The following is a 16,516-nucleotide window of genomic DNA, read 5'->3' as shown; positions in this document are numbered from 1 at the left end:
GGATTTAATTTGAAGTTCTGAGAACTCAGTGGCCACTGAAATCAATGGTGTCTCTGCTTTTAATGAGTAAAGTGTTATGTAATTTTGTTCACCTCAAGAATCTTAGTTACTTCATACTGGGCATCCCAAAACTCAGCGGATGCAGAATCAAAGGGTTTGCAACAGGAGGGTCTGAAATAACATGTGGGGCCTAGTATCAGGCATGAATTATATTTTAAACAAAATGTGAGTAAAAAACAATGAAATTTTTTTACGCTCACCCACTTTAAACTCTAGATGAAATGAAAGAAAATATCTGAGATAAATAGCTGCATATGGCTACCTACTTATTGCTGTATTGAAATGTTCCTGGCAGGGAGAAAGGGGAAAACTACCTCAATTCTAACTTTTTGATTATTTGACTTTGCAATATCTGTGGCGCTCTTTCTAATATAATAGATGAAAACAAACCCCCAAACCACCATCAATTTATTTGCTGGATGAAAAATGTGTATATGCATAACTAGAGTATTTTACACTGTTAAAATTATAAAGGAAGGTCTGAAGACACATGCAGGTTTTAATGACGAACTGGAATGAAGTTTCCTGGTTCATACATATGAAACAGTTTTTTAAAAATCAAATATAAACAGTCCTAAAATAATAAATTGGAAACTGGAATGTTGCTGGACTAGAGAGAGAATTTTTTAACCCATGTGGAGGAAAAACGTTGCCAATCCAAGTAGCAAGAAAACAATTATTCAGCTTAAGATATATCCCTTCTGTCTAAAATTTCACTACCCAACTCAGGAATTCCTGGACAAAAATGAGATATTCTAGGTCTGGAACCAGCAGGATAGGTAGGATAACAGACACCTGAGTGGGCAGCTGAAGCTTTCTTGAAGTGTTTCCATTTTTCCTCATGAATTGTGTAAGCAAATGAACATAAGTCAGAGGCTGATTACGTAGAACTACTGGAAAACAATCTGTCTACCACTACATGCTCATGAAAGCTAAGGTAAAAAACCTGTGTGTGTGAACATATGAATATATGTATATACACACGGGGAACCACAGCCCCATCAGAGCAGCTCCTCTGATAGCATCTGCCTTAGCCAATAAACAAAGTAGAAGCACTCCAGTACAATGAAAGACAGTAAAAACAATTTCCCCAATAAAGCATCTCCACTAAGGGTTTCCAAGTTACAGGACTGTTTATGATGACAGTGGACCGAGATTTGAGACCCTGCTCTAGCAACCTCAGTAAAAACAGCCATTTCATGACTTGTGGAGCTGTAACAGGCTCCCTATGCCCATCCATTCTTGGATTACACTGTAATGATTCATACTTGTACCTCCTGAATATGCTGAAGAAAGAGAAACTTAATGATGAATGAATTAGCCCATGCATTCTGGCCCTAACCTGGAGTTACAGTCTGGAGGAAAACAGCTAGCTAGGAAGAATAAAAGAAACCACAACTAAGATAGGCATGAAAGAGGAGGTGCTATTCTGTATTTAGTAGGATGTCTTGGGCAGTATTAATTCTGTTCTAGTGTAAAACATGCACAGCATGAAGTTAGTAAGTAACCTAGTGGTGTCCTTTGACAGCCTATTTTTTTACCATCTATTCTTATGCATTGGCAGGCTTTTGTAGAAGAGGCTGGGGATGCAGGTAGGATGATTTTGGGACTTACAAAGAGATCTCTGCAGTGTATCCACTGAATTCCTTTTGTTACTTTCAAATTTGGTTTCAGTCTGAATTGGATTACAAAGATATCTGAAATCCCTTCTGGTCTTGTATTTCCATTAAATAGCTCAAAAGAGTTTCCCAGTTTTCATAGAAGTGGTAAAAAGACATAATTTTTCCTTCAAGAAATACAGTGATCCTATCTAGAAACGCCCATTCCTAGCATCTCAAATTGGAGAAAAGGTATTTGAAAGGAAAAGGTATTTGAAAGAGGAATCCTCGCACAGGCATTTATCTCAGAAAAGAGAATTCTTCTCATCAGAAGAAAAAAAAAATAAATCAAAGACAGAGATTTCAGCCTTAAGTGAAACCATTTTGATAAAGAAACTGGAAAGAAAGGCAATTCAAATAGCACATTCTACATTGCATTGCTGTAACATACACACTCACAGCTAGCCTAGCAATTCTTCATTTTCTATCATATTGTCATAATTTTTTAAAAGCTAAATAAAAAACTGTGATATTTACTCTGCTGCAAACTGAAAATTATTCAGAGATGTCAGCTCATTTGAAGGGTGAGAATAGGTTGACTGAAACAAGCAACGTGTTGGTTTGAAGGCAGCTGAACAGGGATCTTAGTCTTTTAGAAAACGCTACTGCTCAAAAAGAAGAGACCAAGAGAAGAGTCTACATTCCCCCAGAAAATATTTACATGGCAGCAGCACCAACCTTGTACAATGTAGGGAGTGTTCTCCTCCCTGACCAGCGAGCATGCGGGCCGGGGCGCAGGGGCTGGCGGTCTGTTCATGATGAAGGACCTGCAGTGCCTCCTTTTCTCCTCCTCCTGCTCCTCCTGCCCCAGGATGAGGTCGTACACTCCTTCATCCTGTGCCACACAAGTGTAGGGGTGCTCCTCCTCGCTGTCCTCCTCACAGGAACCCTGGTCTTCTCCACAGCATGTGGTTGGGAGTCCATCACTCTGCTCTCTTTTACTCCTGTCCATCACAAAAGTCCTCTCTGAAAAAGGAAGGAATTGTATTGCATATACAGGGTAAAGAGAGGAGATGATGACTTATTTTAAAACTTCAGTGTTTCCTAAAGTAGTGCAGAGACCTCATTTCACTTCTACACTAAAGCATGCTCATTTTCAGAGCATTCTGATCATCTAACTCAGTAGAGAGGATGTCCCAAAGGAATAATTCCAACTTCAGGGCCTCTTCATGATTTCACACCTGATTATCAAATGTAGATGCATAGCTATTAGCCACAAAAAAAAAAAAAAGGGATTTATTTGCAGAAACACTGAGTGGCCAAGTTGCTCTCAAGAGAGTTACACCAACATGTAACTAACACGTAACTCATGGTTAAGCCAAGTAAGAGGTACCTGTGGCCCTTGGCATTCTGGAAAGTCAAGCTGTTTGTTACCTGTTGCAAAAATGACTTAAGAATTGAAACTTAATTTAGGAAATGTTGGATTTTGTGTTTCCTACCTCTTCCCACAGGGTTTTGAGGACTTTACAAATCTACTGTGGGCCAAGGTGAAAAAGAAATTGAAAAGTCCTCTACAATGTAGGTAAAATGTATGACCTCTTACAATCTATGCTAAGGCTACCAAACCCTCTCCCCTCCAAAAACTTCCACGTCTCTCTGTATTCCCTATACTTCATATATTTCATAGTAGAACTACTCAGAACTTGCTTTGCTCTAGTTGCTGCCTTTTACAGCATTAAAAGGCATAGCTGGTTTCCCCCACACCTGGGTTTGTTTTGATTTGCCTTAAAACACCCACAAACTGCTGAGTTAGAAGCTGTCACTGAGGCTGGTGTTTCCATAAATGTTTATAACTTCCTTGGCATGATTACCCATCTTTCCTGCAAAAACAGTAGACCTGGAATCCCTGGACTTACTCATGTTTTCCTCGTGCTATAATTTACTGCCTGCACATATGTGTATTTGCTAAATTTGGCTGTGGCCACTACTGGTGTTTTCAATCCTTTAGCTGCTATTTAAAGAATTACCTGTTTATTTGGTTCAGAGGGGCTAAACAACCTTTGTACGTGGGATCTATTTGTTATGGGATGTATTAATATGTATGTACCATTAACATGCATTCTGGCTAAGAGATATGTTTTAAAACCACAAGTGGTGTTAATACACCTGCCGTGTATAATATGAATAATATTTTATTTCCAGGTCACTATATAAGTTCTGTTTCTTTCTCTGTAGGACATTCTTTCTTTCAACTCCCACAGGGGGCACTCTCAGGCCACTGCCAAAACACAGACTTGAAGAGGGGCCTTGGAGGTACTGCACAGCAACTCCTAAGGCAAGCAGCTGGCTGAAAATATGTATAAGTAACTCATTACAGCTCCTCTTTGAAAGGAAACATCATCCTGATCTGGAGGAATTCTAATCTACCCCATTTTCCAGTGATGAAACCACAGCAAAACACAGAAAAATTCAGAGCCTGTTTTAAATGAACTAGTCCCACAGGAGCATTTTTAGATGAACTCTGCTTTACCAGCACAGGAGCTGGCACAGGACACCAGGAAACTTTCTCTTCTGGTACCCACATGCAGACAGAGAGCATTTGGCAGAGAGTGTAACATTACTGCAGTGATGTAGCCATATAAGAACTATTCCAAAACAGGCATTTATAACAAAGCTACACCAACAAATCCTGTGTGCCAAAACTGATCCCTCATTTATACACACATATAGATGCACTTTAATGTTAACTTTATGCTGCCCCTCACTCCCATAGAATTCACTTACGACTTTCTACCTGTAGCTATACCTTTCCTGCACAGCAGAACACAGGATAAAACCCTACCTATAGCAAGCTATTTCTGCCTAATTATGTGAACATCAGAGTGCTTGGTGATGGTAATTTAAGACTCTAATAGGTTACACCACGTTTGAAAACATAGTTAACAGTAATAAGCTGTGGAGAAGCTGAAAAGCAATTTGTGTGCACACGTATCAGCAGTGTCTATAACAAATAAGAAGGGGTTTTTTCCCCCTTATGCAACTATTTAAAACTGCTATTTAAGCTTGAATTACTTTGCATAGTTGTTTTTTGCAATAAGAAAAATCGATGATCATCCCTTCAGAAACAGATGCAATAGAACTTTGAGTTTCTCATCACTTTAATCAAATGAGAACACAAAATTTTAGATTTTTATTCTGGGACAGATGTATTAAAAAAAGGAAAAAAGGAAAAGCATTTGTCAGAATTTCTGCCTTTCTTTTTAATCTGCAATATAACTTTTTACATCTATATAACTACAACATTGGCCCTAATGTAGTAAGATACTGTTACTTCTCTCTGTGTAGCCACTTTCTATTAATTCTATCTGTGATACTTCAAGCTGTATATTAAATATAATTAAATATTTGTATATAAATTCATAATAGCATTTAATGTTTTAAAATGGCAAACAATGAAGTCAACTTGACAAAAATACAGGCTTCATCTTTGTTTCAAGCCTCTCTTGCAAATCCAGTGCACCATGCACTATTTGGCAGCTCTTTGAGATGGGTGGAATGAGGGAAAGCTGAACCCAGGAGCCCATACACAGCATTACATGACAAACCTGGTCATGAGTATTTTTATACAGCAAAGATCCCTTGCAGATGTTTGTTTTGCAGAGATAGGGTCTCATATGCACAAGCTTGCCTTGTAGCACTAGGGCCATCCTGCCCAGCTACTTCCACAAGCAATTAAACCAATCTCTGCAGCAGTACATTGTCTGCCCCTGCATGTATTTTCCTCCCAGGGTTATTTTCCTCCCAAGATCGTACCTTGTGATGAATTCTTCAGATTGTCCTGTCTTTGGATGCCAGGCAGATTTCGAGGGGGAGGAGGGGGTGGCCTCTTGCAGAAAAAGCAATCTCTCCTGCTCTCTTTGAGCTCATCCCTTACATTGACATACAAACTGCCAGGACTGTTGTGAGGGCTGTATGAATCCTCTTCATCTTCATCTTCTGTCTCCTCTCTGCTGTCTTTTAGGTCATCCTTCTTTTCCTCATCCACCTCAAATTCTTGTTGGCATCTCAATCCAACTGCATATTGATCTCTTGAGTTCTGCTTGGCTTTTAATATTAAAGAAAGCATTATTTCATTTAAAAATTGCCATCTAGAAGCATTTCTTGTTTCAAAGATTCTTACAGAAGCAACACAATGGCTAATAAAACTTTTATGAACTGATACAGCAGGAAAGCTGTCAAATTCATACCATCAGTGAAGAGCTTTTTAAATATTTACTAAATCAACAGTGGAAGTTTTCGCTGTATCTTGCTACTCTGATACAAACGATCTTTGTGTGTGCAATGTTAAACTTTTTTAGAGTTGCTGTCAGAATGAAATCACACACCTTTTCCCTGCCTCCAGAATTTCTATTACCTGACTTTCAAGGCAGCACAGTGCAGCACTTTGCAAAATACAGCTGTAACTCACATGTCTGTGTTACTGCTTTTTGTACAGTGGGATTTGGGTGCTGATTTGAATCTCTCTAAACTGAAATAGACATGGTCCATGGGAGACATGACTGCAGACTTGTGGAAATAGAGCTCTTCTGTCTTAGTCTCTTGGTCCACAGACCAAGAACAAAGTGAAGGGACATTAACGTGTACATTTTAATCACTATTACAGCATCAAAATTTTAGTAGTCAACCCCGGTAATGTAACAGAGTAAACGACATGATCTGTCAGCAGACCTTACTGAGCCCTTGAGGTAGGTTTCCACCTTGAGTTATCCTTTGGTGAAGCCTGCCTTTCACCACTGATTCAAATGGGAGGTTAGGGCATTTGCCTGGCTAACGTGGTACAATTAATGCTCTTTCTCCAGGTGTTCACCCTGAGGTGTTCCCATATACAGAGACAGAGACAGTGAAAATTTTATCAGAGCAAACCTTTTTTTCACAGTGTCTATCATCTACCTCTATGTGCTAAAGCAACCAGTTTGAACTTAGCAACTAAGAAACATCCTTTTCATATGTATGAGACAGTTGAAAAAATAAAATTGTCAACAAGATTAAAAGAGGATTAAATTTAGTCTCCTAGATCCATGATACTGTAAGATATATGCAAAAATATATGCCGTTGGTAAATGCAAACAAGCAACTTTGCAGTTTTCAAGGAGAATGCATATGACCACACAGATCATCAACAGGCTTGTCACCAATCTATGCTTGGAAGTAGGAACATCAAGCTGCAAATGTCAACTATCTGTACCTCCACACAGGACTCAACTGCACCTGTAGGCAAATGCCTACAGGTTCTTCTCTGAGAGCTTGGAGAATTCAGCAGTTTTCTAGATTCAGAGTGGAGACCACAAATTTACAGAGTCTAAAAGGAGGGGTGGTTGCACTGAGGTCTCTCTTACTGAGCAAGAACTTTATTATCCCAACTGAATCCCTCAGCTGCCTTTTCCTTTTAGGACATCTGCTCTCCCTGGAAGTTGCAGTAACATGTGGAAATTGAAAATGTCAGAGGAACTTGCCCTCTCTGCCCAGGAATTCATTCATTTGATGCACAACATGATAGATTAATTTGAACAGTACCAACAAAGCTGTCTAACAACACGACTTACCCATGCCTGGTGGAGCTTCTGAGCCTAACATAAGCTCATAAGTGTCACTCTCTTCCTCCTTGCAATTAGTGAAATCACTTGCTGCATTGTTCTAGAAAGAAAAACAAAGGAGAATATTTGTTTTAGTAGCATCATCTCCTGCCCTCACATTTTGCCATTGATATAATATACAATGTTCTGCTAGGAGGAAAGTGAAGACAGAAACATCATGCATTTGCAGTTATGTATGGATCTACACACTGCAGGCAAAAGGACATCCCTGTGTATCTCTGGATACAGTGAAAGAACACCATATTCTGACACAAAACATCAAGTTTGCACAGCAAGGATTTAAGCTCACTGGCCTTTTCCTCTCCTCAGCACTCTGCTGGGCTGTCCAGACAGTTCCCAACTCTGCTCCCAGCTGTGAAGCACACGAAGATTAAGAGAAAGATTAGCAACAGAAAAACATGAAGTCCATAGGGCATGACTGAAGAGCTCAAGGGTGCAAGAAATCTCTGGGGAGCTCATTACAAACAGTGGTTTGTACCAAAAGCCATGTGTGTGCTGAAAAAACAGAAATGGGACTGCAAAGCATGTTTGGAGTTCTACCTCAGTGACCAAATGTGGCAGTGTGGTGTTTTGTTCCTCTAGAAAGCTCTTAGTTCACACTGTGCTGCGCAAAATCAGCCCAAGGAGGGTCAGAACAATGGGTTCTCTAAAACATCAGTGTATTTCCTCAAGCTGAAGAGGTGAACTTCTGCTCACCTCTGAAAAGCAAGCCTCTAACACAACTACAGAAAGTTCTGCTGTTTAGAATATAGAACACACATTTGTTAATCACTCATTTTCAGAAACAACTGGAATTTCAAAAAGTGTCAGCTTTTTTAAAGAAACCCAGCAGGACCTTGATTCTCATGTAAGTGGGATACAAAACTATACTCTATTGACACAGTGGAGCCCTCAATAATTAATCAGGAGTTTTGAATCACAAAATCTTAACTCCAGTGGTTTGAATACAGCAACCCCAAAGAAGACAGGGAAACAGCATGGTCCATATATCATCCAGTCTGCAAGATTAATTACAAGTAGAATAGTGGACAGTGAAGTCAAGAGGAAAGCACAGAAAGTGATTGTCAGGAGCTCATGCTGGAATCTGAAGAAGTTTGTTCCAAGTATCCTGCTGCCTCGTGGCACCCACAGCCACTGCCCAGGGACAGAGTTCTCACTGCATGAAAGAGGAAAATATTTTGAGAAATAGCAGGTTTTTCTGGGGAACTGAGAATACCTTCTTCCCTGCTGCTGTTTTACGCAGCCATCTCCTGAACGCCAGTCTGAAACACTGCAGCCACCAGACTGTGCAACAAGTGCCTCCCTGGCTTGCTTTGTTGCTTTACAAAAACACCTGGATCTTTACACATCTATATTCCCCTTCAACAATAGAGGATTCATCTCTGCCTCCTGTGCCCATATAATGTGTGCACCAGAGAGAGAATTTTGTTTTTCTTGAACTTCCCTATTACTTATGTAGTTCCTTTGTGCTTCACAGGAACAGGATACGTCTCAAAAGCCTCAAAGTTAGGGCTTTTCGGAATATTTATTTTCAAAAGATTTAGGCCTGCATGTGCTAAATGTAAGTGTATATTGTAGGAGTAAAAAGGGACTTCAATATGTTTCCTGTGAAGAGAAGATGTGTGTAGAAGAAATCAAGCAAGGAGAGATCTAGATATATTAAGTTCTTCTGCTATAACATTGGAGTACCACACCCAGGAAATTCTTTCAAGGTGAAATTTGAATGTTTCAGAAGACTGAAGGTCAGCTGTCCTGCTAGATTATAGCTGCTCCAACTCAGCTGATAATGCTGAGTTGTAGGGAATTCAAGATGCAATTCAGAAGTTTAGCCCCTGACTACACTTTCTAAAAGTCTCCTGGACCTGTGAGACACAGAAAAGCTGAACAGATGGAAACAGTCTTTAACTAAATATGTTTACACTAGGAAAAAATTCTGTATAATGAATAAATTATTGACAGAAGTCTCCTCTGACACTGGGCATGTTGACACCATGAAGCTGAAAATCGTGCAGTCTCTCCAAAACCAGTAGAAAGTGTCCTTATTTAAGAATGCAAATTGACATAACTAAATTGGAATAATGCCATGGCTCAGCTTGCAAACCTTGCCCTGATGCCCTGAATGAATGCTCATTGCTGTTTAAGTTTGAAGTGTCTTTTATATGGGCTGGGTCTTGTAACTTGAATGTAGTAGCATAGTTGAACTTCCAAGTTGTTTGAGCCTGTTTGGCTGAAAATGGATCTTTGATTTACTCTAGAGATTTCTTATGGATGTCAAGCCACCTTCCAAAGGAAGAACTAGCTTAACTGGAAAAAAAAAAAGTTGTTCTCAGCACAAGACTGCTTACAAAAGATTATGGAAAAGGGCTCTGAATGTTTGAAAGTTTATGAGTTAGCAAAATAATTTCGTTTATGAGTTAGCAAAATAATTTCGTTTATGAGTTAGCAAAATAATTTCGTTTATGAGTTAGCAAAATAATTTAGTTTATGAGTTAGCAAAATAATTCAAAATAATTCAGTTACTTCAGGATGCTACAGAAATGCTGGCATGCATTGAGAGTCTTTTGAGAGACTGAAATTGCTTCAAGTCCTAAGATTAAATGCCACCTCTCAAAGGCAAAATGTAGATACCTAATTTTCTGTCTTTTATGCATTTTAGCCATCTTTATTATTGACTTTTAAAAAGGTAAAGTTTTTTAACAGCTTCAAAACTGTTCCACTTATACAAAGCTTGAACTGACTTATCTCAGTACCTTACTCGGAAATTCATTATGAAAATTATTGTAACCATCTTGTCAAAAATTTTTACAATGCTCTTCTGAAGAGCCATCTTTGTGAGGTATGTGTTTGAAAGATTTTCTCCTTGTTAAACTGATACAGTCATCCATGCTGGCAGGGGTTGACACCATTGAAATTAGGAGCATTTACCTTTTTGTACAGTGAGTAGTGAAATATTAAAGAATTCAGAGGAATCTGACCCAACAGTGATATTGTATCAAGTTATGGCAAGAGTGAGAAGCATCTGGACATCTGCACTTCATATTATAAACAGTTACTCACTCACAGGTAAATATAGCAATCACAGCTCACATTAGCCTTTATGTATAAAATATAAATTGCTATATCTAAAGTACATCCATATCATATATTTCTAGAAACAAAGTAAGAACTTCTGATTTGTGTAGGGCAATTTAATCTTCTTCTGGATTCTAGGGCATTTCCAGCTGCCTGTTGGATAGAATTCAGGCTTGCAAGGAGACATCCCAAAAATACCCTCCAGTCACACTAAGGCCTGTTCTTCCAAGGCTGAGACAAATCTGGTTGCCTGATTTGTTTATAACATGTCACCACAGCATTCCTTCTTATCCCACTCCCAACATTCAAAGTTTGCAGTTCTGCCAAGAATGTGTTGCTCATTTGTCTGTCTCCCACTGCTCTGTAGCTCAGCATTTCAGAGCAGAGGACAACTACAGCATAGCTGTCTTACAGGCACAGTTTTTTAGGCATCCTCTTCTGACTATCAAGCAACAAGATAACATTCAAGTCACTACCAGTCACCCAGAGTTGAACCTGTGTTGATCACCAGGAAACACCAGTTTCTACCATGTGACTATCTTGAGAGGCACCAGTCCAAAAGATTCCAGCAGCTGCCCTCTCCTTCTGCTGATATGGAGCCCTGATCCTCCTGGGATTTTGAGAAACAAGTTGTCAAATGCTGGTTAAAGCTACCACAGTCTATATGGGCATGCTAGAAAGGCTGCAAGAGCAAATAGAGCCAAGATCCAAGCACAGTGGTGCTTTTAAAAGTATCTCATACCAACTGAGCAGTTATGTGGATGTCTATGTCTTTGGAGTCAGGGCATCCTAAAGAAAATAAGCATTTTCTCTAAATATCATTAGAGAAGAAAGCTAAGAGGAGATGGTCTAATTTCCACTTTTTATTTCAGCACCTTTTGTTTTTTTTTCTCTTCAGTACACATCTCAATGAGGCAAACAGTCCTCTTTAAACAGTAAAATCGACAGCTTTGAAAACTAAGAAGTTGATGTGAACTGCAAACACTTCAAAATTTCATCTAACTGTATTAAGAGTGTGTCCACTCATAAATCACTACACTGGATCATGGACTTGGAAGGAATTTGAAAAATCTTTCTATTATTTAAATTGCTAAAAGGGTACTGAATAGTACAAGAGCCAAGAATATACTAATTAATAAGCCTTTCTATTTTCACAATGAATTGTTGCAAAATATCCTTAAAAAACCATTTCTTATTACTTCAGATTTCTCGTTAGCTCAATTTCATTTTGTGCTTCGGTCCTTCTCACAGTATTCTTAAATGCCTATGCTACAATTCTATCATGACATTAGCAACCTGATACAGCTTCTACTTCCTGTGGACTTCATAATCCTACTTTGGGTTGTTCTCTTGCTACTCTTTCAACCTTTCCTTCACAATGCGGCAAGCATGCACTCAGACATGCTTTTTAATTTTTTATTTTTAATGCTGCTATTATGTTGTTATTTTTCATTCCTGTCATAGAAACCAGACACAATAACATATCTTAGACTGCTCTCACCAAGGTTATCCAGTCTGGACAACTTCAAATGATCTCCTCTTCTTTGTTTACAGAGAAAAGAGCCCTCTAGCCATTTCCTTGACTTAAAAAATCAAAACCTTATTAATGCAATTAAAAAACTTGTTGGAGAGTGTCTCTTGCTGTATTCCTTTCCAGACAGAAGCTGGTGACTGGACCTCAGTGAAAGCCTATGTGCTGGTACACAAACACACTGAAAACATCCTCCCCCCGGGAGTGAATTTAAACACAGAGCAAAACGGGATGTAAATAGGGTAAGTAATTTCAGCAACTCAAGACAGAAGAAATTGTTTTCCTTGGCTGGATGTTTCCATCATTTCTTTGTCATAGGTGTACCAGATTTGCTTTCTAATGTTCTTGCTTTCAGACAAACTGGACTGAAACACAGCAGTTGGATTTTTTTTCTCCCAGCCCCGGATTATTTGCTCGTACCACTCCTCAGACCTGCCAGCACTGGCTGCTTAGACTCTCAATGCAACAACTGAAGCAAAAGGGATATATTTCCATCTACCTTCACAGTTTTTGCTCCTTTTCTCCCACCCTCACTGTGGTGTAGCCTACACTATGCCCATTATCACTGTCCTGTCAGAGCTTTCCAGAATGCAGAGGTCAGAACTAGTGTACCATAGGAAATACCTTCCATTTGCACTCTCAGGTCTTCATGAACGGCAAGCAGGCAATTTGGCAAACACTTATATTTCATTTAGTTCAAACTGCATCCCTGAGCCTAGTGACCAGCTATTCTGGTTATAAAAATTTTTCTAGCTCTCAAGTCTGCATTAATTACGAATATTCACATATTCTACAATGTAAAATATTCATCAAAGTACTGGAAGTGTTTAAGTATTTATGACTCATTTTCCCAGGGTCCTGTATGAGCACCTGGAGAAATGACTGAGAAAGTGAGCTTCATAAAGTTGATTGCATGCATGAGGACAGATCCAACATTGTTGTTCATTAGCTTTATTAATATCAAACACCTTTAGTACCCTATTAGCTTCTTGATAACTCAAGCTTGCAAAAAACCATGAGAAGACCCTAAAGCATAAGGGCAATGAATCATTCAATACAGTGTTACAATCCAAGACAAAAACCAACGTGGTTGTAAAGCTGGGCAGGTGGGAAGAGCAGTGGTGGAAAAGAACTTTCCTGCACATGTTCTGCCATGCAATACTGAAACAAACAGGGCTTTAAAGCAGTGTGGGCTGAATCCAGCCCTTGAAACACTTGAACTCACTCTCCTGACCCAAGCAAGACTTGTCTTGGAAAAAGCCAAGAGTGGCATATATTACCCTTCCAGCCAAAAGGGCTGCTGCCATCTGCTTGCTCCGCATGTGTCAGGGCCAGCTGATGTGCAATGCAGTCTGCCCTCTGAGCAAGCACAGCTGAGCCGGCCCTGTGTGCTCCACCCTGCTGCCCAGCTGGGCCTCAGCTCTGTTCTCTGCTTCACCACAGCAGAGAAGGCACAGCCTCAGCCCCACACCTCACCTGCACATCCCAGGCTGTGCCCAGGAGCTGCACATGCAGCGCTGCTGAGCCACAGAGATCAGCGCTTCCAACACCCAGAAATGAATTAGAACACCATTCCCTGCTCTATTTGTTTACAGGAAAGGTCTGAGGGCATTAGAAGTCCCTGGGACTTTTCTCACTGATGCCTTTCAAGGTTGTGTTTTCCATTATTTCCCTTCAGTTTACTGGGCCTTATGGAAGCCTCGCAGCATCAACACCAGATGTCAGATCTCACAGTGTCTCTGACATCCATTATCCAGCTAGGCAAGAGGCAACTGACTTAAAACTGTGTGTGCCATACAGGTTAGACCACAAAAAGAACAGGTATTTCACATCAGTAACTGTTTTTGAATAAAGCTGCTCATTCTAGGAACAAAAGGCAATGACTGATCTGTTAGTCAGAATGACTTCTCAGAGTAGCAGGCAAACATAACTTACTGCAAACCCCTCACACAGCTGTTTACACCATGTGGCTTTTTCTTAGATGTCTGGACATAATAAACACAGTCGTGTTGTTGAATCTTAAATATATATTATCCCTATCCCCGTTTGCCTTTGACATACATCCATTAGGCCTTTAAATTCTAACTGTTTTATGTGTTCAAGGTCAGGATGAAGAGGGCTTTAAGCAACATAATCTAGTGGAAAATGGCAGGTGGGGTGGACTAGATGATCTTTAAAATTCCCCTTTGATTCTACCTGAGCAGGACACAAGATTTTGGAATCCTTCAAAGGCATGTTCCTGCTGTGTAAAACTGCAGCATTATCATTCCCAGATTTCTTTTTTGGGGTCATAGGTGTGTGCATAATTTCTTTGTTTATCTGTATGGGTTTCAGTTTAACCCAACACTTTCTACCTTTTCTTCATGTTAATTCAAATCAGGAGTATCACATGATCTGGTGGACAAGCATGCTTATGTGCTGATCGCACTAAACCTAACAAATTAGAACACAAAACCCACATACTAAATAAGGTACAAAACCGAGAAGGACACAGAATGACAGTAAAAATAATACTGTGACATTCACAGTAATTTGTAAAATTCACTCTGCATAAAATTTGTCCCAAGTCTCAACTGCTATCATGTTGTCTGCAATAACGAAAGATAAAATTCTAGAGTTCCCATTCCATTATGCTAAAGGTACATAAAATGTACATAACTACCAAAAAAAGAGATTACATAGAACAAATGAGAAATAAAATGCTCTACAGCCAAAATCTAATGATTTTGTGATCAGTCTGGAGCAAATGTATGACTGAAACAAAGTATTTGTACTATATTAAGAAACTAAACAAATTAAAGCATCAATGAATACCTAACTTTGGGCTCAGAATTTTTAATAACAGCAAAAAGGAATTGTTTCATTTGAAATTGTCTATTGTAATCTTAAATAATTTTTTCTGGGCTCCCTGATTAAGCCATTTCATTTGTATGTTTACTTTAACTTCATTACAAGCAGATCTGCTGCACTGCATATAAGCCAGCATCCCTGAAATGATCTTAAATAATCACAACATTATTTTGTGCAATTTCACACTTACTTTGTATGCTTGTCTATCAAATCACAGCAAACTAAATTTACTGGTATATACAAAAATATGTTCTTAAAAATCAAATTGCTGCAGTCTCCATTTGAAGAATTTGTGCTCACTTTCCCTCTTCTGTGCATTTATGCTGTTCTCTAATCTAGCTATTGAGTATCAAGGGATTTTTCTTCTGAACATTCAAAAATAAAATTTCTCTTCAGACTCATTTTAGCTCATTTCTCCTTTAATGACAATTCTTGTTACTTCACTTTTCACACACCCACACAGTTTTTTGAAAGACTTTCAAATCTTGTATAGTACTGATTCTGCTGAAAAAAATATCCACTACTGTTTGACAGGCTGTGTAATCATTGCAAACTCCATAAAAGCACTCCCAGCTCTCACACAGGTTAATTTTTTCAATCTAGAATTTTTTCTTGCTTTTCTGATTTTTTTTTTCCTGGGCAAAACAATAAGCCTTCTCCAGAGAGCTTCTCTTTCACTTGATGACTATGATTACACTGCTTGAACTCTCAGTGGAGTTTCTAAATTACCACTCCCATAGCAGATCCAGCAGTAGCAGAGAGAGAATCACAGAATCATTTAGGTTGGAAAAGAACTCCAAGATCATCAAGTCCAACCACAAACCTAACACTGCTAAGTCCCACTAGGCCCTGCCCCTAAGAGCTGTGGCAGCTTGTGGGACCAAAACCTGAACCAGCTGCACTCCTTTGCCAAGCCAGCACCTGCCTGTTGAAATTCACAGTTATTAATTTTCCCTCCACTTATTTCTTTAATGCCTGGGAGATTTTGCTTTACATTTGCTGAGATCAGTTCATTAAAATACTAATTTCAAGCAGCAGTTTTCTGCTGGTGAGCATTGCCTGTAGTGCTGATACACTCTCAGCTGCAGGAGAGTTCATAGATGCTCAGGTCCCTGGAAGTGGAAGAGGACGTTGAAGATTAATTGATTGAATGACGGACAGGAAATACAACAGAATTTTACATCTCATACCTGTTTATTTCTGCTTTTGTTTCACCTAGATGGCACATATTAAAGGTTCTTTTTTTAAAATCTAAAACACGAAAAAGTCATTAGCACTGAAAATCCCAGACTCTCTTAGCAAATTATATAAGCAGGTAGGAATTTTGCCCTAGTAAAGCATAAATATGCTTTGGATGACCACAACATCATGCACAAGTGTGAAGTATTTCAAATACTGCAGAGTAGCAGCTAGACAGAAACACACCTGAAAGTGTAATGGGCAAGTGGAAGAGCAACACTTCTGGAAGGCTGAAGATTAGCACAACAGAACAGCTGATGCTTAAGTAAGAAGAGTAAAAAAAATGGCACTTAGCAAGGTTTTGGGCCCCTGAAAGAATCAATGACTATCTAGAAAGAAAGCAAGAGGGTGCAGAAGGCATTGAGGAAATGCATTGAACGTAGTCACAGCCCAGGCAACTTTCAGCTCCTTTTCATGTAATGAGGAAAACGTGGTCTGGCTGAGGAAAAGAACATTCAGTACTGTTTGTTTCAAAGCCCTGTGCTCCAGATTACTGACAAGAATGTCATGGA

The 16,516-nt window shown here is 39.3% G+C and overlaps 1 protein-coding gene across 1 annotated transcript in view; it reads right to left on the bottom strand.

Moving 5' to 3' along the window:
• BANK1 (B cell scaffold protein with ankyrin repeats 1) overlaps positions 1 to 16,516 on the bottom strand; it is a 133,410-nt gene that overhangs the window by 17,017 nt on the left and 99,877 nt on the right. The window contains exons 9-11 of the mRNA XM_058024285.1: positions 7,253 to 7,352; positions 5,472 to 5,762; positions 2,397 to 2,684 (exon numbers count right to left, since the gene is read on the bottom strand). Of these exons, the coding sequence (XP_057880268.1) occupies positions 2,397 to 2,684; positions 5,472 to 5,762; positions 7,253 to 7,352 (679 nt within the window). The remainder of the gene's footprint in view (positions 1 to 2,396; positions 2,685 to 5,471; positions 5,763 to 7,252; positions 7,353 to 16,516) is intronic.

The sequence above is a fragment of the Melospiza georgiana genome, chromosome 5 (assembly GCF_028018845.1).
Source record: "Melospiza georgiana isolate bMelGeo1 chromosome 5, bMelGeo1.pri, whole genome shotgun sequence".
NCBI lineage: Eukaryota > Metazoa > Chordata > Aves > Passeriformes > Passerellidae > Melospiza > Melospiza georgiana.
This window is presented reverse-complemented; position numbering and strand designations above follow the sequence as displayed.